Genomic DNA, 27,504 nt, shown 5'->3' on the forward strand with positions numbered 1-27,504 from the left:
CTGATAAATTTAGCCAAAATTTCAGAAAAAAATTTTGACTTCTACAAAACATGTGAATAATGCAATAGGCAGGTGGAAACAAAAACGAAAAACAGTATCTTTGTCTCCACTTTGTCCTTATTAAGAAGCAAGTGATGACATTAACCAGGTGTCCAAGGGGTAGCCTCTCTGTGAATGTGGTCCACATTTTTGCAGCTCATGTGGGTTGGCTTGATCTGTGATAGCCACTTCTTGATTCAGGTGCTGGTCTGTGTCTCTGCATTTGTTCTCAAAGCATGGGCCTAGATTGGCAGTACACCATCACCTGGGAACTTGTTAGAACTGTAGAATCTCCGATCATTCTGCACATCTACCAGTGGGAATGTGCATTTAAGATCCTCCTCACATAATTCAAATGCCCATTAAAGGTTGACACCTCATTCAAACTTAACAATATCCCTATAAGGGGCCTCAACTCTTGACCCCTGACTTCAAGAACACAGAGTAGGCCTGACTAAATCCCTTATAGTGTGCATATTCATGTGAAAAGCATAAATGCTAAAGGAGGTGCCCCAGATTGTATTTACTTACATTTCCTCCCCCATCACATATGTGCATCACACACATTTTGAAAAGTAAATCAATAGAAAATGTTTTATCCATTAAAACTTCTCCCTTGGCCCCCCCCCCCCCCCCACCACCACACACACATACTTGTTGCCAACTTTTATATAGCAACCAAGCCAGGGGAAAGTAGCATTTGTCAAAGAGGTCCATAATTTGAGTTGGAGAAATAAAGAAAAAGTTAAATTGCTGTTCCCAAATTGTAGCAAGAAAGGAAGCCATTGACCCTCATATTTCTTTTAGATGTTACCCCACCAGTAGAATGTAACTACCAAATGACCTCTTATTCCACTTAGGAAAATAATAGCAACCAGGACAGGACAGCAGCAGCCTAATACTTTTTCCTTCAGTCCTAAATTGATACCTAAGGTTTCCTCTAAATACCTAAATTCTAACCTATTTAATAAGAGGTAATATGGAGAGTATTTGCTACTCAATCAGTAGCAAATTTTATTCCCTCCCTCTCTCAAACTCTCTCTCCTCTTGTTCTTCTGAAAGAAGTTTTGTTTATTATTTTGAAGGACAGGACTATACAGTGAGGAACTCTTGGGAGAAGGGAGAGCAGAGCTAGGCTTAGATGAGTGCCTGGTACAAAGATGCTCAACTGATATTTGCTCAGATTTCAATGAAATGACTAAATAATGATACCCTTGAAAGCTGCCTAAGCAGAGGACTGGCTCCACCGCAACCAGCAAAGTCCTCTCATTGTCTTTTCTTGGAGGAATGCTGGCCTCATAGAGAGATTACAACCACCATAGTAAGAATATGGTCCTGGCATATTCAGGATAGAAAGGCAGAATGTACAGGACCATGTAAACAAAGCCAGCATTTCTATAGCTAGTTGAGGGAACTAGAAACTTCCATTAAACTCTCAGATAAAGACAAAGTTCTTAAAAAATTTATTTTGAACAAATACAGAAACAACTTGCACCTGAATCAAGAAGTGGACCTTCGAGTGCAGACCAGTTTTAAGGACTCCATAGGTACAGACCACACTCTCAGAGAAGCAATTTTCTTTGTTCCCCTGATTCAGATTACCACTTGCTTCAGATTAAGGAGAAAATGAAGACTTAAACATACTGTCCCCTTTTATATGTATTGCCACCAATGAATATAAATATGTGACCAATTTCACAGAATTGTTGCTATAGGTTGTAGGCTCACTCTTTCTTGACAAGTCCATTTCTCCTTGGCCTTATAGTCCTGAGTTAAGAAACCCTCCCTGTCTTGCATCTCATGGAGAAATGTGGCCTGTGTAGACTACATGAGTCAATCTTCTAAGATCTACAACGTGGCAAACAGGTATCTAGCTTTTTCCTGTTTACAGATACATGTTCTGAAGAAGCTTATTTTTGTTTGGCCATGTTACATGTTACCCAGATATAGACAGTCTTTGAATTGAACTTTTCCAAGCTACAGGAATTTATTCTTGATGAAAATGAGCTGAGGGAAAAGATATTGAAATGAACAGAAAGAGCCTTGCAACATGGAAGTCTGAGAATAACCCATCGATGACGGCAGGGACAGCACACGTAGAAAATGGAAAGCAAAGGGCAGAGGCTAAAACACTAAGTGAATCCACGTGTGGTGGTCCTGCAAGAAGGGCTGGGGCAGCGGAAGTGATGAACCTGCTTCAATTCTAGGGGCTGGAGAGGGTCTAATGAATATGACCAAAGGGAAAGGGGCTTCTCAGAAGGCAGAGGAGCTACCCATCAGGGCACTCCACGGGACTCCACAGGGGAAGGACTGAGTGTGAATGTTCCCTGGAAAATGAAATTCCATTTCAGAAAAAAAAAGATGGAGAATCTCTTCTCTCTTTATCTTTGGTTTTCAGGATGACTAAGCACATGAGAGTGTAGCCAACTACAATTGAGGAATCAGATCTTTTCTGAGCCCAAATTCTAAAGAAATCTCTTAAACCATCCTAAACAGGAAATCTGGCTAGCCAGGATCCGTAATCTGCTCTTTTTTGTGGAAGAACCATTCTCTAAGGATGCTTCTACAAATTATTAACAGTACATCCCAACATAGATCTTTTTCCCTTTGGATTTCTTCTTTTTGCAACTGAATAAATGTTTTAAGAAAGATATTTATTAAACACACAACATTTTCTTATGCTACAACAGACACCCTTGCCCATCATTCAACTTACAGAAAATAAAAGGTTCCCAGTATTTTTTCAATCTTTCCTGTGTCCCTCTGAGCCCTTATATTCTTCCCAAGGTACCCACTAGCCTGGATTTTATTATTATCCCTTTGCTCTCTCTAAAGTTTTACCACATTCTTATCCTTAAATGGGATTATAGTGTATGTTCTTTGTGACTTGCTTTTTTTAAAAAATAAAGTATGATCCTGAGATTAATTTCTGTTGTGTATAGCCATAATTCATTCCTTGCTGTTGCAGAGGATTCCTTTATATGAATGTTTCACAAATAATACATGAATTCTGAACATGACCATCAACTGGCTTGCTTCGAATTTTATTTATTATTATTATAAACAATGTTGCTCTGAATATTCTTGTCTCTTATGACATGTGAAAGAGTTTCTCAAGGATATAAAATGAGAAGAATTGCTGGGTCTTTGTGTGTGTGAATATTTACTTTTATTTGGTACTGCTAATTATATTTATTTATACTCCCACCAGCAGAGTATAAGTGTCATATCCTCACCAACTTGATATTATTAGACTTAAATTTTTTGTCAATCCGGTGTGTTATATCATTTGATTTAAATTTGCACTTCCCTGATTAATAATGGGTCTGAACATCTTTCTACAAGTTTATTGTGCATTTGAGTTTCTTCTCCTGCTAAGTGCCTATTCAAATCTTCTGCCTTTTTTTCCCCTTTATGGAGTTGTTTTCTTATTGATTTATACTTTCTTTATTCTGAATGCTATCATTTTGTTCATCTTATATCCTGCAAATAATTTTTTCCCATTTGTAGCTTGTTTTCTTTCTTCAGGTGTCTGGGAAAATGCATATTATTAAATTGAATGAAATCAGATCTATCTTTTTTTATGGTTTGTGCTATTTGATTTTATTTAAGAAGTTCTTAAGTAGTTCAATGTCACAAAGATATTTTCCTATATTTAAAGCTTTTTCTTTCACATTTAAATCCTGCAGAGACTTATTCATATTTATTGTATGGTGTGAGATAAGGATCCAATTTTAATTTTCCACGTGGATAAGTAATTGTCCCAGCATCCATCATTGTTTCCTCCACTGATTTCATCAGTTATAAATTGTTTCCATACATAGGTAAGTCTGTTTTTTGACTTTTTATGCAGTTTCATTTCTTACTCTTCCTGTAATAATATCACATTATATTGTAATAATTTTGCTATTTGGAAAGGCAAGTAATCCCTATTCTCAACAACTCCTTTCTCTATTCTTTCTGTTCGTCCTCTTCTTTCCTTCTCTTTTCCTTCTCATCTTCCTGATCAGCTGCTGCTTTCTTTTTCTTCAAAAGACTTCACTATTTTTTTCATTTTTTCCAAGCTGAGCCCCATTTCCCATATGTACAAAGACTCATTGGGATCTTAACATCAAATTGTGAATATTATAGATCAATCTTGTGATAACAGGTGGCTTTTATGACTTTTGAGCCTTTAAATCCATGAAATGTGGTGTTTCTTTTCACTTTATTTTTAATCACTTTTAAGAAAACTATATTGCTATCTCCATGAAAATTTTTACGTAGGTTGGTAGATTTATTTCTAGGCCCTCATTGTAGCTTAAAATTATCATTGTGAGTGATCTTTCATAAAGTGACATTTTTTCTAACCATTTTTGCTGATTATTTGAAATGAAACAGATTTATTTATATTGATGTGTAATCCAGGAACATGATAAATTTATTAATTCTGATAATTTCTATGTTTATTATCTAGGTTTTTCAGGAAGATGATCATATCATCTGAAAGTAATGAAATTCATTTATTACTTTCTCAGCTCAACTCTGTACCTTAAAACAACACCAGCACCACCCAGCATCAGAGGGCGGAGTCAATCACGTTCTTCTGTTCATAGCACGCTGCTCTCATCAGCTTTCAAGGGCCCTTCTCTTCTTTATTGATTTATATGTTATCTTTATCTCCATACTCTACTGCTGTTTTCCTTTCCCATATAGACACTTATGCTAATGTGTTTGAAATGTATGTGTGCTTTTGTACCCATGCACACATTGTACATTTATATAAATATATTGTGGCATGTTTTTACTTTATTTTCCTATTTTCTTTCATTCAGAACTAGTTTTTAAAGATTTCTCTATTTTGCTATGTGCATATTTAGGCCTTGTGGATTTTCTCTTTCATTCAATTGCTTCTGGTAGGCATTGCTGCTGTTACTGATATGGTTTTCTATCTCTTCTAGAATATAGGAAAATACAATTTCCCTGCATCTTAAAGTTGGGCATAACCCTGTTAAGTTCTCTATCCAATGATACAAGAATGGAACTCTGCCTATCATTGCCAGATGAAAGCATGTAGAAGCCTGAGTGCAATGTCCACACTCTCTTCCCAGTCATGGAAGTTGTGAAAGGACTGGTTAATGTGAAGTCTTCAGAAGATTAAAGCAAACCTAAAATGCCAAGCCAATTTGACTTCCTCAGGTCTATTTTTATAAAATTCTTCTATATAAACCCCAAAGAATGTGAATTATATGCTTCTATTGCATATAATTCTGTACATATCAGCACAAGCCTATCTGTTGTGGCACATTTTTGAGAAGTGTGCCTATTTTTCTGCCTGATATGCTCATTTCAATTCCTCAAATTAGTGTGTTAAAATCAGGGACTAACATTAACGGACATGTCTTTTTGGTTTTTTTCAATTGTTGCTTGCTAATTATTTAGTGTATATGGTTAGGTATAGATGTTTATGATCAATGTAAAACTTGCAATGGAACTACCATTTGAACCAGTTATCATACTTCTTGGCATATACCCAAAGGACTTAAGTATCTGTTCAGTTCCTTATTCTTGTAATATAAGGTATTCTTTGTTTCTTAAGTTATATTTTTCTTAAATGACAACTGTTAAAAATTAGGATTGCATGCTATAAAGATTTAATGCAATTCCTATTTAAACTTCCAATGATATTCTTCACAGAAATAGAAAAAGCAATCATGAAATTAATTTGGAAAAATAAGAGGCCCAGGATAGCCAAAGCAGTGAGAAAAGTGAAGCAGAAAGCATCACAATACCAGACCTTAAGTTATATTACAGAACTATAGTAACAAAAATGGCATGGTATTGGGCTGGGGATGTGGCTCAGGTGGTAGCGCGCTCGCCTAGCATGCGTGCGGCCCGAGTTCGATCCTCAGCACCACATACAAACAAAGATGTTGTGTCCGCCAATAACTAAAAAATAAATAATAAAAAATTCTCTCTCTCTCTCTCTTCTCTCTCTCTCTCTCTCTCTCTCAAAAAAAAAAAAATCTCTAAATATATTTTTTTAAAAAATGGCATGGTATTGGCACCAAAATAGACATGAAGACCAATGGTACAAAATAGAAGACACAGAGACAAACCTGCATAACACAGTTGTCTCATATTAGACAAAAGTGCCATAAACCTGAATCAGAGAAAAGATAGCCTCAACAAATGGTGCTGGAAAACTGGAAATCCATGTATAACAAAATAAAATCAGGCCCATCTCTCTCACCTTGCACAAAACCCAACTCAAAGTGGATCAAGGACCTAGCCATTAGACCAGAGATCCTGTGCCTACTAGAAGAAAATGTAGGCACCAAATCTTCAACAAGACTCCTAAAGTGCAAGAAGTAAAATCAAAAATCAATAAATGAGATGCATCAAACTGAGAAACTTCTTCAAAGCAAAGGAAACAATCAAGAATGTGAAGAGAGAGCCTATAGAATGGAAGAAAATCTTTGTCATTTGTAACTCAGAGCATTAATCTCCAGGATATATAAAGAACTCAAAAAACTTAAAACCAAAAACAACAACAACAACAACAACAACAAAAACACCAAATAACCCAACCCAATCAATAAAAGGGCTAAGGAACTGAACAGACACTTAACAGAAGAAGAAATATGAATGGTCAACAAATACATGAAAAAATATTCAATACCACTAGCAATGAGAGAAATGCAAATTAAAAACTAAAGTTTACATAAAATTATATTTTATATAATTCATATCACTCCAGTCATAATGACAATTATCAAGAATATAAGTAACAATAAATGTTGGCAAAAATGTGGGGAAAAGGTACACTCATACATTTTTGGTAGGACTGCAATTTGGTGCAACCATTATGGAAAGCAATACAGAGAATCCTAAGAAAACTTGGACTGACCAGTTATCATAATTCTTGGCATATACCCAAAGGACTTAAAATTAGCATACTATAGTGACAGAGCCACATCAATATTTATAGCAACTCAATTCACAATAGCTAAGCTATGGGATCAACCTAGGTGCCCTTCAACAGATGAATGGATAAAGATAATTGTGGTACATATACATAAGGGACTATTACTCAACCATAATGAAGAATGAAATTATGTCATTTGCTGGTAAATGGATGGAACTGGAGACTATCATGCTAAGTGACATAGGCCAATCCCAAAAAACCAAAGGCCAGTTATTCTCTCGGATATGCAGATGCTGACTCGTAATGGAGGGGAGTGGATGTTCACCAGATTGGACAGTGGGGAGTGGAGAGAAAAGAGGGGCTGGGAATGAAATAGACACTAGAATAAATTGGACATAACTTTTCTATGTTCATATATGAATACATGACCAGTGTAACTCCACATCATGTACAACCACAAAAATGGGAAATTATACTCCATGTATGTTTGATAAGTCAAAATACATTCTATGGTCATGTGTAACTAAAAAGAACAAATTAAAAAAATTAGGGAGATCCTGCTTTGACTGGTCTCCCTGACACGTCTGATTGTCCTCCAGTGAGGGAGGGCTGGGTGCCGGTGTTCAGTTGGCCCTCTCCTTTCTTGGCTTGTCCTGGTCAGGGCGTGCTCTCCCCAACTCTCCCACAGGTCAGGAGGGAATGAGGGCTAAAAACCCCAATATCTGGTGCCCTAACAGGGACACGAAGAAGTCAGTTTACCAACGGCGAGCCAAGCCAAGCAAGTTCCAAGGAATGAAAAGACCATTCTGGACACTTTGCCTGGTTGTGACCGTACTCCTCATTGTCTCCCTCGTGGCATTCATCGTGGCCATGGGAATGGGAACTGGACTTGCTGGCCTCGGTACTTCTTTACAATAAGCTTTCTCAGCAGATGATAGATGATATGCACCATGTTGCCAGCACTATCTTGGACCTGCAATCTCAACTTGATTCCTTGGCTGCAGAAGTCCTCCAAAACTGTCATGGCCTGGACCTGCTTACTGTACTAGAAGGGGGACTATGCCTCTTTCTAAAGGAGAAGTGCTGCTTCTATGCCAATCTCTCTGGTATCGTCCAGAACAAGATCAAGAAATTACAAGAAGACCTTGAAAATCGACGAAATGAGCTGCAATCGAGCTTCTTATGGACTGGGTTGGATGGATGGCTTCCTTACCTTCTCCCCTTTGTAGGTCCCTTGGTTACTATAATTCTTGTATTTACATTTGGACCTTGTGTAATCAACAGGCTCCTCCAGTTTCTCAAGGATTGAGCCAGAGCTGTTCAACTGATGGTGGTATGGCAGCAATATGCTGTCTTACAAGATACTGACTGGGAACCCTATGAGGTTGGCCACGGCCCCTACCAGGATGTGCAGGTGTAAGCCGGGAGCAGAAAGGTTTCCTTCGTAGGTGATAGCCATCTCCCTTCCTTGAGGCTTCCCATTGGGTCTGGCGACCCTGCAGGTGAACTGCCTGAAGAGCCAGAGTGGTAGTCAAGGATGGGTAAGATCCCCAAAGGGGGCCAACCTAAGACAGGCACACTCTCAAGTAAGGCAAACACCTGCTAATAAAACAAAAAGGGGGAGATGTAGGGAATGATGTAACATGTGGGGCATGTTGCATCAGAAAGGAGGAAACCTAACTTGATGTAGAGCATGCAACGTGTAGGGCAAGCTGCATCAGAAAAGAGGAAACCTAACTTGCTGGCTGCTACCCACTTCCTGGTCCTGGGGCCACATGTGGCTAAGATAGCGCCTGGCGATCAGCCAGAAGGCATTGCCATGGGTTGTGACAAAAAATCGGACCACCTCTAGGATAGGCTCAGAACCCTTCTGCCCTCGTGGACAGCTCATATCTCCCATTACTGCCTGTAGGATGGGTGCACACGTAAACTCTCCCCACCCTGCTGACCTTTATCCTGATTGGCTCTTGTACATTATATTAGCTGTATGTGTTTTCTCATTAAAGGAGTTCCTGCTTTGAAAGATAAAAATTAGGATTGCAACTTTAGCCTTACCTTGGATAATATTTTCCTGGTATATTTTCCTATCTATTTATTTTAAGCTTTTTTGTTTGCAATAAGTTAACTTAGTCCCATATAGTTGAAACCTCTTTTTTTTACTAATCCAATCTGAGAATCTATGTCTTTTAAATGAATTTAATTATCCATTATAATTACTTTCATATTAGAACAGAATTTCCTTGTCTTGCTTTGGATTTTCCAGCTATTGTGCTTCCTTTATGCTACTTCTCTCTGTTCTTCTTCTTTCCTCTATTGCCCTGAAAGTGCTGTGTCTTCATGGCTTGCCTCTTGCAGTGACATTACTATTGAAAATTGTGAGATTATGCTCACTCGTTTGTGGTTGAGCTGTTCTTTCTGTGTAGAATTACTGGTTATTTTTCTTTGCCTTAAATATTTTTCTGTATTTAGTTGTCAACTTTTCTTCATTTCTTGTGTTTGTCAGTACATAGGCTTATTTAATCCAAAGAGTTTCATTTTTATCCAGTTAAGAAAAAGTCTTTTTTCATTTTTTCAAATGTTTTTCTTCATTTTAATTTTCTTCGGCTTCTAGAGTTTCTAACTTCTGGGTGTTAGTGTTTTTATTTATATGACCCATTTCTTTGGATTTTTCTTCACCTTTTCTTCCTTTTCTCTTTTAGTATTAGCTTTTAGGAGGCCTTAATATGATATTCTACTTTATTAATTCATTTCTTCCAGTTGTATTCATCCTTCTGTCTTTTCTTTCAATCATTCCATCTTTCTTCGCTAATATTTCCCCTGATTATTTATATATATTTTTTTGTTCTTCTTCAATAATGGTAATAGTTTTCCTCATTTCCTTAAATATGTTCGCAGGTTTACTTAAAATTTTGTTTTCTCTTTTTCTAATATTTGCTTCAAATGGCATTTGCTGCAGTTTGTGGCACTACACAGGAGTCTAGTTATTTTAGCTTGTGAGCTCAAGTCCCCCTGCAGGGATCATTGACTCATCTGGCAGTGCGTATTTTAAAAGGTCACTATCAGTGCTGGGAGGTTTAAGGGCAAAAGGGTGGGCGAAGTCCCAGGTACAGTGCTGCAGAAAGAACCGCAGCACCACTGTTGGCCATTACATTTCTTTCATCAGACTCCATGGGGTTTTGAGTCCTTAGACCAAAGCAATATCAGGGGGCAACCTCCCTAGGCTGTCCTCAGAATCCCTGGGGAAGTTGAGGTGGGAGTAGGATAGAGAGATGAAGTTCATGAGGCAGCTCCCTAGCAGTTTTCATCAATCTCTCCTCCTAGCAGGATTTTTCTATAGCTCTCATACTCCCCAATATTAGTGGACTGAGATGTGACAACTGACTTCTAAGTGAGAAGGCAGGCAGAGTTGGTCCCAGGGAGATGTAAGGGAGAGGCAAAAGCCAAATCTGAAGTCTTCACTGCCATCTTTTCCTTCGGTCATCCTTTCTCAGGGCTTTAGCTACCTTCCTTCACACCGTCCTACCTTCCAACTTTCACTCTGAGTTGACACTGATTTCAACATCCCTAGGGTTTCTCAGGGTTTCAGATTTTGTTGCTCTTTCTGTGACCCACATTTCCTTCTTGCTTTTAGTTTCTACAGATTTGACTTGATGGGAGGAATCAGCAGCCTACAGTAGTTTACCACCGTAGCAGGAATAGAAGCCTTTATTTCTGTATTTCTGCCTCCACGGTGCTGAGCAGGATCTCCAATACAACACCAAATGGAAGTGTTTATAAATGGATGCTATGTCACAGGGGATCCTAAGACAGTGCTCCAGTCCAAGATGGGAAAATTTTCTGATGCTTTTTTGAATCCCCAGAAAGGATGAATAATAATTAAAGATGTGATTTTGTCTCTGATTCAATCTGAGAACTTGAGAACTTGTAGGACTCATAGGAGTACAATTCAGAATGACACCTTATCTTCCCAGAAATCAACTGCAGAAGTTCAATGGAATGCTGCTGGATGTGACAGGTATGATGGATGAGATTTTAAAAACCCAGTGAAGAGAGTATGTGAAATTCCTGAAATGTTAATAAGTAATTCTTTTTTTTTTTTAAGATGGTGCAAGCATGGTTATATGGTCAGAAATGTTTAGTAACAGGATTTTCATTGGAAGTTTTGGATAAAGGAAAGTGCACACAAACAGCACATCTGTTGCTCATCCCCTTGATGCCCTCCCAAGTATTTTAAGCCCATCATCTCAGTGCTCCCAAAGCTGATGGTTCTTCAGAAAGAATGCAGCTTCTAGACAGAACATGAGTCATGCAGAATGCACAGGTTGGGGAGAGACAGTGAGTGATGGCATTGTGCATGTACCTCTTGGGGAGACCCACAGATAAAGACCTTCCTCTCAACTACTGACTGGTCTGAATTCAGAATAAATGCTGTAGCAAAAACTCATGATAATAAAAGAGGAGCAGATTTGCCTGATGACAGCTCAATCAAGTCAGGTTTAGATAAGGGTCTGCTGACTAAGGATCACTGTTCATTCACTATGTTGGTATGTGGTAATCCTGGAACTATTGGACTCCCCTCGACTGTTAGAGTCATGATCCTGGCTCAGAGTGGCCCAGTTCATTAGACCACTGTGGATACCTTTTGGATCACATGCTTATACTCATAAAGACCCAAGTTCTTGCCCCCTCATTCATTGTGAGGTCCCTATTAACTAACATACCAAGTGCTGGGGATGTTTGATTAGACTAGAGCTGGGTACCTGAGCCAAATGCATGCTCAGAATCCTTTCTTTGTGACTTGAAACCAGATGGATAGGACAGACATTCGTATCTGTATCTATCTATATCTATAGGTACATCTTTCTAGTTATCTATGTATATAGAGGGACTGACTGACTTACTGCCTTTTCCCTCTTTAGGTTGGTAAAGTACAAGCTTGCAAGTGTAGGAGAAACACCGTTTGCCAGTTTTGTAGATCAGAGAAGCAGAAGAGTCAGATCTGCAGAGATGGTAGAAATAGGCCAAAGTGAGAAGAGAGAAAAGACGGAGAGCAAGGGAGCTGAGCACTGGTTGGCTTTCAGTTCCATTTCTGATAGCTCATTTTATTGACACCCGTGTCTCTTCAGTAACTTTCCCTTCTCAATTTGAGCAAAGGAAGGTTGGTTTTTGTTACTTGCCAACAGAAGTGTTATTGCTTTCAGTCTAATTATGTAGGATTTCTCTTTTACCCTCTGACAAATTGATTTTTATCCCCCAGAACTGTGCTCTCTGCACCAGTCCCGAGGTTGAGCCCAGGAGTAGGGAAGGTTAAGAGAAGAAACCTGGACATTGTTCTGTGCAGTTGTAGCCTTTCTGGGTGGAGGATCCCCAGCTGATATGATCTCTGTGATTCCCGTGCTTCAGGAGGGCATGCCCTGTGACTTTAGATCTCACCTGAAACCTCTCTCAGGCATCACAGAAGGCAATCCTGCCACAGGTCACGTCCTGGATCTATCATATCAGTGAATCATTGATAGTTCTAACTTCCAGATAGATTGGCCCTGGCTACAAAGTCCCTCATGGCCTGGGAAGGTGAGCAACAAAAGTTTCATAGCAAACTTTTCAACCGAGGCAGCAGGCCTGGGAGGGAGGGGGACGACCTAATAGGAAAAAAAATCATGGATCCTGGAGAAAACACTGGGTCGGAAGCCAAGTGACAGCATAAATGCATGTCTGAGTGGTATAGAACATTTGCTTCAACTCCTTGAATTTTATAGGAAGGGAAGGGAATCAGTATTTATAGGCAGCCATGAAGCCCCCAAGATTGCTGCAACTCAAGTATAATCCTCATTGAATACAGAATCTGGATTCCAAGTGGTAGTAGTTTGTTTAAGTGATGGAGATGGAGTAAATTATGAGGCTATCTCATCGTGACACTCAAACTCCAGGCAGAAGTGCTAGAGCTTGGTCTCCAGATGTTAGACCAATGCTCTTCTCATGTTGTTCCTGTTGTGGTGTTGTTTCTATAGCTGCAGCAGCACTGATCTTAGACCAGCTGGTCAGAGCCCACCCAGGCAGCTTAAGATCTATGGCAAAGAGGAGAATGGACCAACAGTACAGGATTTCCCAAAGCAGGTTTGCTTCTCCCACAGTTATGGACAAGTGTTCCCAATAATAACTCAGCACAGTTGTTTTGATAAGGGGCAGGGGCAGAAGAAATGATCACAGAGGAAGAGGAAGAGCTAGGCTTACTGTTTTGGTTGTTTCATTCACTAAATGTTACCTTGGATAAGCTACTATCTTAGCGTTTCAGTTATATTGCAGTATCAAAGGAGGCACCAGGACTAGATAGCATTCAGTGACTAGCTCTAACTGCTCAGACAGGCATGCAGGTCTAGAACACCAGTGGTCCTCTTCTGCCATGGACCTTTGGCTTCAGACATAAACTCTTTCTGGGGAGAGGAATCTGGAAGTCTAAGGAGAAGTGAGCATAAGGTATATGCAGGGAGAAAAGAGGAGATGTTGGAGTTGATGATAAAAGAACCAGCTGTGCTGGGTGTGGTGGTGCATGCCTGTAATCCCACTGGCTCGGGAGGCTGAGGCAAGAGGATCACAAGTTCAAAGCCAGCCTTGGCAAAAGGGAGGTGCTAAGCAACTCAATAAGACCCTGTCTCTAAATAAAATACAAAATAGGGCTGGGGATGTGGTTCAGTGGTTGAGATCCCCTGAGTTCAATCCCCAGTTCTCTTCAACACCAAAAAAAAAAAAAAAAGATCCAGCTGTGTGGATGGACAACACAAATGTACTCAACAGTACCCCAGAGAGGCTGTTAGCTTAAGATGCCATGCACATTTGCAATAGAGGGGAGGGGGTATCCCAGAAAGCAGTTCGTCAGCATAGAGTATAATGATTCATGCTAGATACATGGGCAACACAAAGAACTGAGTTGTACAGATGTTTGGTATACCTTGAATAGGGATGTGGTCTACAGATGTTCAGTTGGCTGTAGAGCACAGCCAACCCAGGAAGCACTTGGATTAGAAATGACAATGCTTTATTCTGTTTTATACAGTATTAGACTACAACAAATGTTTGCAGTGTGCACCATTTGCTGTCTGGCAACTGTCAAGGTATGTGTTGAGTCCTGCTGCTCTGACAACTCCTTAACGATTTTTCGTGGACTTTACAATCTGCACTGCACAATCTTCTCTCATAGTATTTGGGGTTGTTGACTCGAAGGCTCTAAGAATTCTCCCAGGTCTGCCTCTAATATTTACAGGGCCTGGGGCAAGTTTGCAAATGGAGGCCTATGCACTCATAAATCTAAATATTTAAAAATTCCAAAGCAAGCTAACAAAACCTGTTAAATAAAAATCTGCGACCTCCTTTTATCTTAACAATTATACTATCACAATATTCCGGAAGGCCAGGTGTCATTAGTCAGCTTTCCATTACTGTGAAAACCTGAGAATCAACTTAAAAGGAGGAAGGGCTTGTTTAGGCTCACAGTTTCAGAAGGTTTAATCCATGGTTCTCAATTGGCTCCTCTGCTTTTGAGCCTGTAATGGGGCAGATCATGAAAGTCTGGAGGGCAGGGTGGACTAAAGCTACTCACCTCATCATGGCTGGGAGGCAAAGAGAAAAACAGGAAGAGGCTGTGGTTCCAATATCCTTTTCAGAAAGTGTACCCCTAGTGATCTAACTGCCTTCCACTAGGCCCACCTCTGAAAGGTTCTACTGCCTCCCCAGTAGCACCACAGGCTGCTCACCAAGCCTTCAATATCAAGTCTGTGGGGGGACTTTCAAGATCTAAACTATCAAACCTGGCTTGATTTAGAATAATCAGAGATCCCTTGGATTTTCCTGACAAGAGTATGCAAGAGGCCAGGAAAGCCCGTCCCCCCTGTGCCCATCCCCCTTTCCTTCAAACACCCAGGTCCATCTTCAATCAGTCTTCATTTGTCATATGTAGACACTCTAGTTCCATCTATAATCCCCCACCCAGCTCTCAGGCTTTACCCTGGCCTCCTCTCAGGATTTGGGATGCATGTCCTAGAGACCAAATCCACTCATGGAAGAATGAACTTGAGAAACGAGTCCTTGCTAGCCCTGGAAGCACCATGGTGTCATTTGGACAGGGATTTGTAGGGGTTCTAGATATCTGGTATAAGTCCATGAGGGGAACCCGAGTGACATTTGGATGGAGACATTTCTTTGGCCACATAAACTCTCCATTGTGTAGGCTGCATGGCTGAAGGATGGTCCTAATGGAGCCCTTTGAGCATGGGACCAGTATAAGAGGTTCTCTCTTTTTTTTTTTTTTTTTTGCTTGTAGACATGGTACTGTACTATCTTTTTGATGGACCCCTAGAAGGTACTAAAGATGCATCTATGTGTACCACAAGTTGGAAATGAGCTTAAGATAAAGACCTATCTCCATAGGCAACATCACTGGAGGATTTTACTACAGGTGCATCCTGGGCTAGCTCATTTCCTTTCTGCTTCTGTACACTGATCTCATAACTATGGTCTGTGCATTGGTCTCCTACTGAATGATCATCCCACTCAGGGTGTAGGATCAGTGATTTTTAAAAGATGACAGCGACCTTCTAGTAGCACTTAACATGTATCTGGGACTATGTAACAAAAACTATATATTTATCTCATTGTCTGTGAGATGAGTGCTATGATTTCTGCTCAAAGAAGTGGGCTCCGAGAAGTGGAGATTAATAACTTGCTTCTGGGGTTGTAAAACATAAGTGGCAGAAAACAAGATCTGCCTGACACCCAAGTCCATGCCCTTTCTTGATGCCTTCCAGGAAGAAAACATAATAGGTTGCCCACTTTCTCTAAAAGAAAAATAAAACCTTGCTGTTCTCAGGGAGCAGTATGTTAACCTTCAGAATAAATAGTTTTGAGATTCTGAAGTCCAAGTGCCCCCCACTCTCTGTGTGTGTGTGTGTGTGTGTGTGTGTGTGTGTGTGTGAGAGAGAGAGAGAGAGAGAGAGAGAGAGAGAGAGAGAGAGATAGCCAGTAGGGGAGGGGTTGAAGCAGGAAACCCTTTTCAAAAGTGTATGTTGAGTGTGTCAAATGTATTCTTCTTTACAAATTAGTCAACATAATGATGGCGGATCTATGTGTTCCTCTGTAATCCATGTGGCAGGCACAGAACAATGCTGATCATATCCTCAGCTACCTGGATTGGAGTTAAGTGGACAGCAATGATTCTTTCACAGACCTCCTTAGCTTTGCAGCACTCTGGAAGGACCCTCAGCAATGAATGATCAAGACAGTGATAGTCAAGATTCTCTTCACAAGGAGGTGCTTCAGCAAGGGGGCGCTACAACAGCCTTGTTGTTTCTGTTCAACACAGAACTCTTTTACTGAGTAAGAGCAATATTTGCACAGGAGCATCCCAATGGTCTGGCAGAGCTTCTCTTTGTCTGGCATCATAGTCTGATGGCACCCTCTGTCTAATCCATCTTTCTGCTCTTTTCCTTTCTTAGGTAAACCTTTATACTTCCAGCTCTGTCTTAGCATCTCTTTCCTGGGGAACCCAACTTTGTGCAAACCCCCATATTGCAAACAACCAAAATAAACCACTTGAAATGCCAGTCCACTAGAATATGACATTGTGGGGACGGTGATATGGGTCTCTTCTTTTCTGCCTTGTCTTCTGCACCTAGTATAGTAACTGGTATGCTGCTTGGATACAGGGCTCAGCAAACAATTGTTAAATGAATGAAATTCAAATAAATCTCTGCATTTGCTCACATTGGGATCATGTAGATCTAAAGTAATGAATGCTTCTGGAATTTTCCCTTAGTTCATTACCTCCTCCTTCTGCTACACTAATATCCAGCCCCCTTCCTTCTACATTCCTTTCTTTTCCTTCCTTATTTTCCAAGAATTCACAGCAGTCACAATGCTGCAAACTTAGAACCCCTTGTGCAGTTCTTTCAAACCACCTTCTCATTTCCTCCTTAGCTTCTCTTCCTTTACCTTCTTAGAAAGCCAGTCACCATATCCACCTGTCAGCCCCAAATACTGGACCAGCCAGGCTGGGTTCTACTCCCATTTATCTGCAGAGGAGGGGAGATTTCCAAAGAACATTGTAAGGAATGCTGCCCAAAAGGTGCTTGCACAATTTTTTAACTGTCTACTAGGCGTTAGGCATAGTGTTAGGTGCTCTTCGTGCACAATCTTTGTTTTAAAGTTATGGTAAAATATGCATAATAGCTGGGCATGGTTGCAAGCTTGTAATTCCAGCAGCTCAGGAGGCTGAGATAGGAGGATCACAAGTTCAAAGACAGACTCAGCAATTTAGTGAGGTTGTAACAACTTAGTGAGACCCTGTCTCTAAATAAAATATAAAAAAGAGCTGGGGATGTGGCTCAGTGGTTAAGCATCCCTGGGTTCAATCCCTGGTACATAACAACCAACAATGAAATATGTGTACCACAAAATTGATCATTTAAGCCATTTTAAGTATATAATTCAGTGGTTTTAAATACATTCACAATTTTCTGCAAACATCACCACTAGCCATCTCCAAAAAAATTCATCTTTTCAAACAGAAACTTTGTGCATGTTAAATAATAACTCCTCGTTCCCTCTCCCCCAGTCCCTGATAACCACTATTCTATATTTGACTATTCTAGGTACCTCATATAAGGGGAAACCATATAATATTTGTCCCTTTTTTGCCTGACTTTTTCACTTAACATAATGTCTTTGAGGTTCATCTAAGGTTTAGCACATATCAGAGTGTCCTTTTTAAAGACTGAATGATATTCCAGTATATGTATAAACCACATTTTGTTTGTCTACCATCTACCCATTATTGGGCATTTTAGATTGTTTCTACCTTTTGGATATTGTGAATATTACTACTACTACCATGGACATTAGTATACAAGTCCAGTCATGCACTGCTTAGTGATGGGGACACATTCTGAGAAACAGACGATTTTGTCATTGTATGAACATCATAGTGTACGCTTAACCTAGATGGCAAAGGTCAACACTCATCACAGCCTCCAGATACAATCAAGAGACATGGTGGGGCTGGGGTTGTGGCTCAGGGGTAGAGTGCTCACCTAGCACGTCCAAGGCCCTGGGTTTGATCCTCAGCACCATATAAAAAATAAATTAATTAATTAAAAAAAAGAGACATAGTAAACAAGAGGCATGAGCCTGCTGCCTGGGTGACACAAGCATACTTTTATGGTCAGCTTCTTAAAAAAAAATAAGTGTAAGGGGTGCACTCTGAAATAATGATAAGAAATATATGTGGTAAATACATAAACCAATAACATAGTGGTTTATTATCATTGTCAAATATTATGTACAGTACATAATTGTAATTCCTATACTCTTATACAACTGGCAATAGACTAGGTTTGTTTATGTATTGGCATCACTACAAGTGTGAGTAACGTGTTGTGCTGTGACCTTATAATGGCTGTGACATCACCAGGTGATAGGAGTCTATCAGTTTCATTGAAATATTACAGGACCATCCTTGGACATGTGCCTCATTGTTGATCAAACCATCGTTATGTGGTGCCTGGCCGTGCCTGAATTCTTGCTTCTAATTCTTTTGAATTAAGAGTGGAACTGCTGAGTCATATGGTAATGATATGTTTAACTTTTTGAGGAACCATGGAACCATAGTACTAACAAGGTGATTTGGGGAAAAAGGGGAAAAATGTGCATCTTGGAGAATCATGATGCACATTAGCGTAGGGAAGTCTCTGGGAAGTCCTAAAGCAAAGACATCTATGCAACACTGACCCATCATTCTTCAAACTAATTTGATGGTGGAACCCTTTTGGCAGAATAACAAGGAACATACCATCTCCTGCTGGTTTGGGAAACAGTGTTCTTGGCTTGGCAAGCCTGCATGGAAAGGGTTATCGTGCTGTGTGTCATTGTGTATATCATAGTGTATGCTCACACAAACCCCATTGCAATTGCATTGGTCATTCACTCCTTGTGGCCTCTGGATGCAATAACAGACATGGAAATCAAAATGCATGAAGCTGCTAACCATATGGTACAGCATACAGTTTTACACTCAGAGCAGAGATGGGACCACCTGGGTCCCTCTAATTAACCTATTGGGTGACTTTCTTATCTTGATGGTTCTGTACATGCTCTGTTCTCTCTGGTGTGCCCTTCCTCTGCTTCTTTGATTCTTGAAGTTCTACTTTCTCTTCAGGGTTACTTCAGACACCCTCTCTCCCCTTCTGTAAAGCAAGGTGCTTTTTGACCCTGTCCTTCTCTCTCTCCAAGAAGGAATTGGGAACCCCTCTTCTGCTGTTCTTATACACAGGTGTCCTGTTGAATAGCCCTGTCTCCACTATATCAAAGGAGTTTAACTTCAGTTTGCCTAAACAAGGACCTAAAGAACTTATTAAGATACAGATGCCTCCATCTCACTAAAAATTCCAATTCAGTAACTCTTGATGTACATTTAGTAGCTCTAGAATGTGCATTTTTAACAAGCCCAAGGCAAAATTCTCAGGCACATGATTCTCAGAATCCCCTTTAGCTATGTGAAGATGAGCCACCTCTGCTTTTGTTTATTTTTCATATAGTAGTCATAAAATAAATGTTGAATGAGTAAATGAATGAAAAAAACTCCAATTTCCTCCTCTGTAAAATGACGGAGTCACTCAGTTTTCTCCTAATTCAACTTCTCTTTAAAATTTTTGAATTATTTTACTCCAAATACCTGTACCCTCTGTAGTCTAAGTAGCAGACATACAAAATACAAATCTTGTGAAGCCATCAGGGAAACCTGCTGAAGAGGATTTAGTCCCAGCTAATATTTAGCAAATGACTCAGGACTCACAAAGAACCATATTTTGGGAACAACCAATTTTATCACAGGCTAGAGACACAAAGAGAGGCATACACTTGCACCCATGTGAATTCAGCTTCATTCTCTCCTGTAAGTATGAGAACCCAGCAGGCACACTATCAGGCTTGACAAGCTCCCAAGTTAGGCAATTAGGGAGCTGGGAATTATGGGAAATCAGGGTCAAGGAGGAGGGCTTGGGATGGTCAGCTGCCATCTTGCCAGGCAGAGGGCACAGACCGTCAGAGCTGTCAGAGACCCTGACTCTGCTACAACCACTTCTCAATGGATAGAACCCAGGGCCTTGCTCAGTGGAGCATGGGCTCTACCACTGATACACCCCCAGCTCTCTGTGGTGTCTTTGACTTTCCTTTCCCTGTAGGTTTCAAGAGGCAATTCCAGCTTCTTATAAGAGCTGTGGCCTAAGAAAAATGAAGTCTCCCATTACTTATAACCTCTCAGCATTTCAGAGGAAAAAGGTTAGCTATGGCTGCCAAGATCCAGCAAATATTTGGTTAGCTTGGAAAGAATGGGTGCTCATTTTCCAATTCTCACAGATTTCTCGATGCCCAGTTCCTTTTATTAAAAACGTTAAATCCAGAGATAAAGTCGAATGGCACTCCAGGCTCTAAGCATTCATCTGTATCCCGGGGAGCAGAACCCAAGATCTAAACAAAGAAAAGCTAAATCAATAGAACTCATGAATTTCCTCTAGGAACAGGACCCAAATGTAGCAGAAGAATAAGCAGAGAGGCTCCTCTCTGCCGTTTTCTTTGAGTGGGTATTTATGGGAAAGGCTAGGGAATGTTCTTTCGATTGATGAGGGACAGCAACCATGCCTACTGCCTACGGCCTTTTTATTTTGTACAACCTGTGAATTAAGAATCTTTTCTTACCTTTTTAAATAGTTGGTAAAAAAATTAGAAAGAGAATATTTTATGACATCTGAAGATGAGATGAAATTCAGATTTGCATTCCATAAATAAAGTTTTATTGGAACCCAGCCACACCCGTTTGTTTGCATATTGTCTATGACTGCTTTTGAGCTACACTGGCAGAGTAGTTCAGACAGAGACCAGATAGCCCTCAAAGCCTAAAATATGTACCATCTGCCTCTTCACAGAAGTTTGCATACCTCGGGAGAAGGGGATGAAAGACTTGCTGCTCACTGTTATTTGATGGAATACTACAAAACATATATGTACAGTTAAATAATTATAAAGCAAACATCTAAATAACCTAACATGTGGATCAAGAAATAAAACCTGTTGGTCAGCAGCCCAGGAGTCCCCTATGTGCCTTTCTCCCCAACTGGAGTTGATAAGTATCTGGGTAATATTTTCCCTGCTGTTCTGTATACCACCAAAACTCTGTAATTGAATTTGGCTTGTTTTGAAGTATGTGCTAATAGAATAATATTGTGTATTTGCCTCTGTCTGCCTCTCTCTGTTTTAGTCAGCTTTTTTTTTTTTTTTTTTTTTTGCTTCTGTGACTAAAAGATCCGACCAGCACAATTGTAGAGGAGGAAAAATTTATTTAAGGGATCATGGTTTCAGAGGTCTCCATCCATAGATAGTGGACTCCATCCCTCAGGCTCAAGATGAGGCTGAACATCATGGAGGAAGAGTGTGGCAAAGGGAAACAGCTCACATGTCGATCATGCTTGCATGTCGATCATGCTTGCATGTCGATCATGCAGACAGCAGAGAGAGCAACTCCACTCACCAGGTAAAAATATATACCCCATAGCCACGCCCCCAATGAACCACTTCATCCAGCCACACCCCACTTGCCTCCAGTTAGCACTCAGTTAACCCCATCAGGGATTAATTCACTGATTAGGTTAAGGCTATAACCAAAACATTTCTTCTCCTCTCTCACATTGTCTCACTCATGAGCTTTTGGGAGACCGTAACACTAAACCGTAACACTCTAGTTTGTGAGGCTAAACTCTTGAGTTATTTTGTGTGGCTATAATCCTGTCATTTCTTTTGCCACACAGCTTTCACCATGTCACTCAGGCAGGGTTCACTGGTTCATTTTATTCTTGGTGGACAGATGGGTCATTTCCAGTTTAGGGCTGCTATGAAGCTATCACTATGAACATCTTGTATCTGAGCAGTTTGACTTTGCAGTTTCTCAAGAAGAGTGGAATTGTTGGGTCATTGGATAGACATTTCTTCAACTCTCCTATTTAATGCTGAACTGTTCTCCAACAGGTTGGACCAAATCACTCCCACCAGCCAATGTAATTTTAAGAAGTATAGGAGCTCTTTGCATCTTCTCAGTCAGAGCCTTTTCTACCTACAAATCCTGAACCACAAGGTGTCTGTTCACTCATCCCGAGGAGCCTGACAGGGTGGGCACATGAGACCCTTGTCTCTTATGTTTTTTCCTTTCCTTAAAATCATTATAAAGTCTTAAAAATGTATTGAGAAATTCAGCTAAGAATGTTCCAGATGGGCTTTGAGATTCCTGTGCTTGGCTAACAGGCCATCCAGGTGGGAGACTATCTTGACCCCTCCCATCCACTCAATGGATGGACCCAGAGGAAGGATAGGATGGGGACACCAGGAAATGGGTCACTGCCCCTTTCTGATCTCCCAAGGAATCAGAGGATTGAAAAGTCAGGGAATCATCTCCTGAGAAGCCCCTGCTTGTGTCTTGCTGTGTAGGGTTTTAGGAAAATGGGGCTACAATTCCCCTCCTCCCACCTCCAGCATGCTGAAACCCGCACTCCGAGTACCAAGCACTAGAGGCATTTCTGAAGCATGATGTAGCGCTACATTGAAAAGGCACAAATAAACCCCAAACCCTAGCACACATTTATCCAGTTTGTGAAGCGGATTAATAGAATAACCAATAAAACATGTATAAAAGCTTTAATTAAATCTGATGAAATAAAACTTCATGTTTTATTTATGGACACTCCCAACATGTAAAGGATTCGGGGAGACATTCATTTTTACTGCCATTTCGTCCTCATATCTATAATTAAATCCAGGCTGCAGCTCTGGCCCAAAGCAATGCGGCATTTTAAAGCTGGCCTTGGACCCTTCCCCCTCCCATCTGCTTTTAATTATAATTACCATCCCAATACATAGGAGGCTGATGGCAAAACAAAACAAAATAATAAAATAAACAAACAAACAACAGTCTCACTGCCATTGTGTTTCAAAGCAATATGCCAAAGGAGATCTCAGGCAGGAGGGCGTATTCTCTATTTCCAGTTTTATTCTGTACCAAGTGCACAATCCCTTCATTTCACTTTTGACATATAAAAAGGACTTCATGAAACAAGACAAAATAACTTACGATTATATGAAACATAACTGTGACAAATCACAAAACTATACATATTAATAGAAAAAAAGTGTACCTAATTCTTTAAAAGATTTATGACAATAAGCACCAGATGTGCCTCAAGAGTAAAATCGGCCCCATATCCAGTATGATATACGCAGTTCACTTCTCTACGTGAGTGTATATAACTATGTACAAGAGCTGTGTGATTTATGGAAAACAGATTTCCACTTTTTCCCCCCAAAGTGCTTTATGTCAGCAACATTACACAGGATGCTTTGCTGTCTATACAAAATAAATCTCTTATTTTTTACACTCACCATTTCTCCAATGAGTTTGGTTTTTCTTTTTTGCTTTATCCATAGCAAAAAAAGAAGAAGAAGAAGAAGAAGAAGAAGAAGAAGAAGAAGAAGAAGAAGAAGAAGAAGAAGAAGAAGAAGAAGAAAAAAAAGAAGAAGAAGAAGGTAACTGCAGAAATTCCACACCACCAAAAAAAGTGCCATTAAGAAATGCTGCTATAAAATGATGTGGTCAAAACAGTCAAATAAAATACCAAATAATTACACTGAACATTTACAGTCACTATTCCCAATACTTTGTGGCAACTGGAAAAGTCCAGGTTCTCTGAGGGGAGAGTTGAACAGTTATCCTTGTTCAGAACTGGTATCAGTGTACTTGTTGTACTTGACAGCTGCTAATTCAAAAACAATGGAACAAAACCAACACTCCATTATCAGTGGATCTATGCTGTGACCTACTGAAGACTTCTCTTCCATGTTAAAATTACCTATGTAATTTGGGGAAGACATGGGCAAAGGGAGAGACCTGACAAGCCCATTAAATATTTAAATAATCTTTAAATGCTGATCAGAGGCTAAATTACAAGCTACATTTTGATGCAGTCCCTTTAGGGAATCAAGATAATGCAGCAAATGAAATAGAGGTCTCTAAGTGTACTGATTTTTTTTTTTTTAATTTTTCAGTGTAATAGGATAATTGGCCAAAGGGGCTGTGTGTGTTTTCACAAGCACCGCTTTTGTTGTTGTTGTTTGTTTGTTAGTTTGTTCTTAAAGGGGAATGACAATCTCTGGATGCTTATGAAAATGGCTACATATGGAGACTTAAAAAGGCCAGTAAATGGAAGGAAATGATTTTCTGAAGTTCTACTTTCACTGATACAAAATTCTGGTGAAAGTACATAAAAATCTTCTGCAGTGTGAAAGGAAGCAAGGGACAAATTTTAAGTCAGAGAAATTCTGGAGTCTAAGGACAGCTTGTGTAGTCTGAAGGAACCTGAATGTGTCATGTCCTAGGCCCTGATTGCCAACCTGCAGTCATCAAGAAACTCTGAGGAGCCATACTGGGCCCTGCTCCTTGCATGTTCTCTCTGACAGCACATATCTCTCTTAGGGGCCAGGCCTTGAAATCCTTCTGAGAAAGGAGGAGCTACAGGTGCTGCTGCCACCTGGCCATTCTTTGGATCCCCCCAAACCCAGCTTAGACAAGGAAGAATCAGGGTCACTGTGATAGACCACCATGAGACCAGAGCCTGGTTCACAGCATCTCCTCTCAACCAAAGAGGTATATGACATCCCTGATCTCTGAGGTTCAGCATCATGCTTTGTCCTTTCCCCTTTCTACTTGAAATTAATTAAACCACAAAGCAGGGCTGACAGCATCAACTGCAATAACAACCATCCATGCCTTAACATCATTTTTCTCCTCATCACACAAATAAAATACATTTTGAGTTACTTGTAAAAGCTTCAGTATTTAAGAACAGCTATATGGTCTCTCTAAAGATAGCAGAGTCTTCCCTTCTTTCCAGAGTGTGACAGAGGACAAATGAGGGATACTAGTGACGGAGCCAATGTTAGCATGCATGTTTCCTTGCTTAGGCCAAGTAACACAACCCACCAAGTTTGTAGCAGGGTGGGATTTTACATGCAGCCTGAGAACTCACTTATCAAGGAAGCTTGATGTGCATCCTTTTGGAAAGCACAGCAGATATTTTTATAAAGTGGATAATTTACATCTTTTGCAGACTTGGACACCTGCATGATAGCTCTCCTTAGAACACAGCTCACTAGCAGGAGAAACTAGATCAACCGTGTTGAAAAAATGGAATCCACACTTGGTTCTTTATTCCCCTCATTCCACCATGAGTTGGAATGAATACTGGGATCAGGTAGAACATTTCTGATTTTGGAACCAGAATGGAGGGACATGTCTATCAGGATACAAACTGTCACAGGATCCCAAGTCTGACAATGAGCTATTTAATTGTCTTGTTGAAGCCTGCAATTATCTCAGTTGGATAAATAGCATTATTTCACTTTTGTTCAGAAATTTTTTTTTAAAGACAGAAAAAGAAATTTGAAATGTGAATGTACCATAATATTGTAATGGACTGAATCTTTGGGGTATGGCCAAGTTTTACAGCCTATGCCCTAGGACACAGTATCTTTTAAATACCTTTGTAAAGGTGTCACTGAAAATTACTTCCTATTTAGGCTTGATATAAAACTGTCAATTGCACTGTGAAAAATTCCAAGCCTTTAAACTAGAGTTCTGAAAAAGGGTTCCCTTCTCAGCCCACCTTTTGTGAACCATTTCCTCTACTTCTCCAAGAGTTGATAGGATAAGGCAGGTGGTGGGCATTTCTTCAAAAAGAGAGAGGGAACAAGTACAGAGGAGACAGAAGTGGACTCCCTGAAGGAGCTGAGCAGAGGCTATGCAAATAAAATGGATATCAGGCCTCCCTGGTTTGGTTTTCCAAGAGGACCCTGGCTGTGATGCTGTGCATCCTGTTCTCCTGTTTTCTGGCACATCTCAGGCAGAACACCAGAGTGCAGGCAATGGGGGATCAATCAAATGACCTTTTCCACTGAATGTTTTCAAGTCAATGAGCAGTCAACCCAGAAGGGTTCCTGCTATAGCACTGGGAGCAGGTAGGTGTATGCATGTGTGTGTGTGTGTGTGTGTGTGTGTGTGTGTGTGAGAGAGAGAGAGAGAGAGAGAGAGAGAGAGAGAGAGAGAAAGAGAGAGAGCCTACCCTGTTTCCCTCAGGTAGCCTTGTGCTAACTGTAAAACTAATATTCCTGGGATGGGGCCAGGTAGAGCCATACTGTGGCAAAATAAGTGTAACTGGGTGATTGAATTAATAATGATTTCTATCCAAAGAATAAACCTTTAAATTTTTTCTTTTTAAAGAAGATGTAAGTAACAAGTCTTTAAAATCCAAGAACAAAGTAGAAAGCTGACATATAAAAACTTATTTTGTCATTGGAGAAATACTGAGAAGCAACCGGTTAGCATGAGAATATCTAAGAGAAGAGGGAAACCCAGGGAGGGAGTTGCCATGTGTTAAGACCATACTGTGCTTTGGAAATGGATTTCCCTCCTTGTGCCCCAGCAGCCACGAGGGAGAACACTGGGTGAGACAGCTCGATATGCCCCTGCTAATGGGCTGTCCTTCCCTCTTTGGAGTTTTCAGCAAGGGTTACCCCCAAACTACTTTTTCATATGCACATCATTTCATTGGTGTCCTTTGAGGGCTGACATCCAGGAAGTAACAGGTATCCAGTAGAGTGAGACTCTAAATTCCCTTTCAGAAGACAGTCCTGCTGGCCACCTGGTCCAGCAAACCCAGAGAGAAAAAGGAGCAACTGCAAATATTCTTGTAAAGCCAGCTCTGACCATCCAGTCCTGCCTTCCAAAGACAGTGACCCTACAGGTCCCACTGATTTGGTTGACATCCTTCTTCGTGCACTCTGTAACAGAGTATGAGAACAAAAGGTGGCAAGCAACCAAAAGGTTCTGGATGTGCAGCAGAGACAAGGGATGCTTCTAGCCTTCAGTATAGACAGAGGAGAGCTGGCTAGGACAACGGTCCACAGCACTGATCTGCAAGAACGTGTTGTCTTCAGGCCCATTGCGAAGAGACTCCCCAAAAAGGCTTGAGGAAGCTGAAGGCAAATCATACACTGGAAGAGAAAGAAGGCAAGAGGTCAGTAATGCCAGCCATGCTACACAGGCCAGTTGTGCAGTACAATAATATAGTTCCCTACATGCTGGCTGGAGGCCGATGAGGCCACAATGCTAGCCTGGTGTAAGCCCTTCAGCAGGTCCCTGTCCTTAGGAACTTAGTAGGCGAAGAAGGACTTGAAGGCTGCTGGCTAAAGCATGACTCAGCACAAAACATAATACAGGTTAAGTCGAAGAAAAATGTTCCAGGGAAGGATGAGGGTGGACTCAAAAAGGAGGCAACAATGAAGTTGAGACATCAAATAGAATGGGGTTCTCACAGATGGAGACATAGGGAAGAATATTCCAGAAGGAAGAAATGGAACAAAGATGGAGGGAGGTGTATGAGGGATCCAGGGGGCAAGCAAATATCAGGAGAAGAGTG

At 40.5% G+C, this 27,504-nt stretch overlaps 1 protein-coding gene across 9 annotated transcripts in view; it reads right to left on the reverse strand.

Annotated features, from left to right (window-relative positions):
• Nucleotides 1-22,655: 22,655 nt before the first annotated feature.
• The window catches only part of Glis3 (GLIS family zinc finger 3), a 428,547-nt gene continuing 423,698 nt past the window's right edge, over nt 22,656-27,504 (reverse strand). For all 9 annotated transcript variants that reach the window (XM_046420163.2, XM_046420161.2, XM_046420158.2 and 6 more), the window contains one exon: nt 22,656-27,079. In XM_046420163.2, the coding sequence (XP_046276119.1) occupies nt 26,943-27,079 (137 nt within the window). In that variant the 3' untranslated portion in view covers nt 22,656-26,942. The remainder of the gene's footprint in view (nt 27,080-27,504) is intronic.

This window comes from Marmota monax, unplaced genomic scaffold, assembly GCF_021218885.2.
Source record: "Marmota monax isolate L192 unplaced genomic scaffold, Marmota_monax_Labrador192_F-V1.1 WCK01_AAM20220418_F8-fsc00277, whole genome shotgun sequence".
Taxonomy (NCBI): Eukaryota; Metazoa; Chordata; class Mammalia; order Rodentia; family Sciuridae; genus Marmota; species Marmota monax.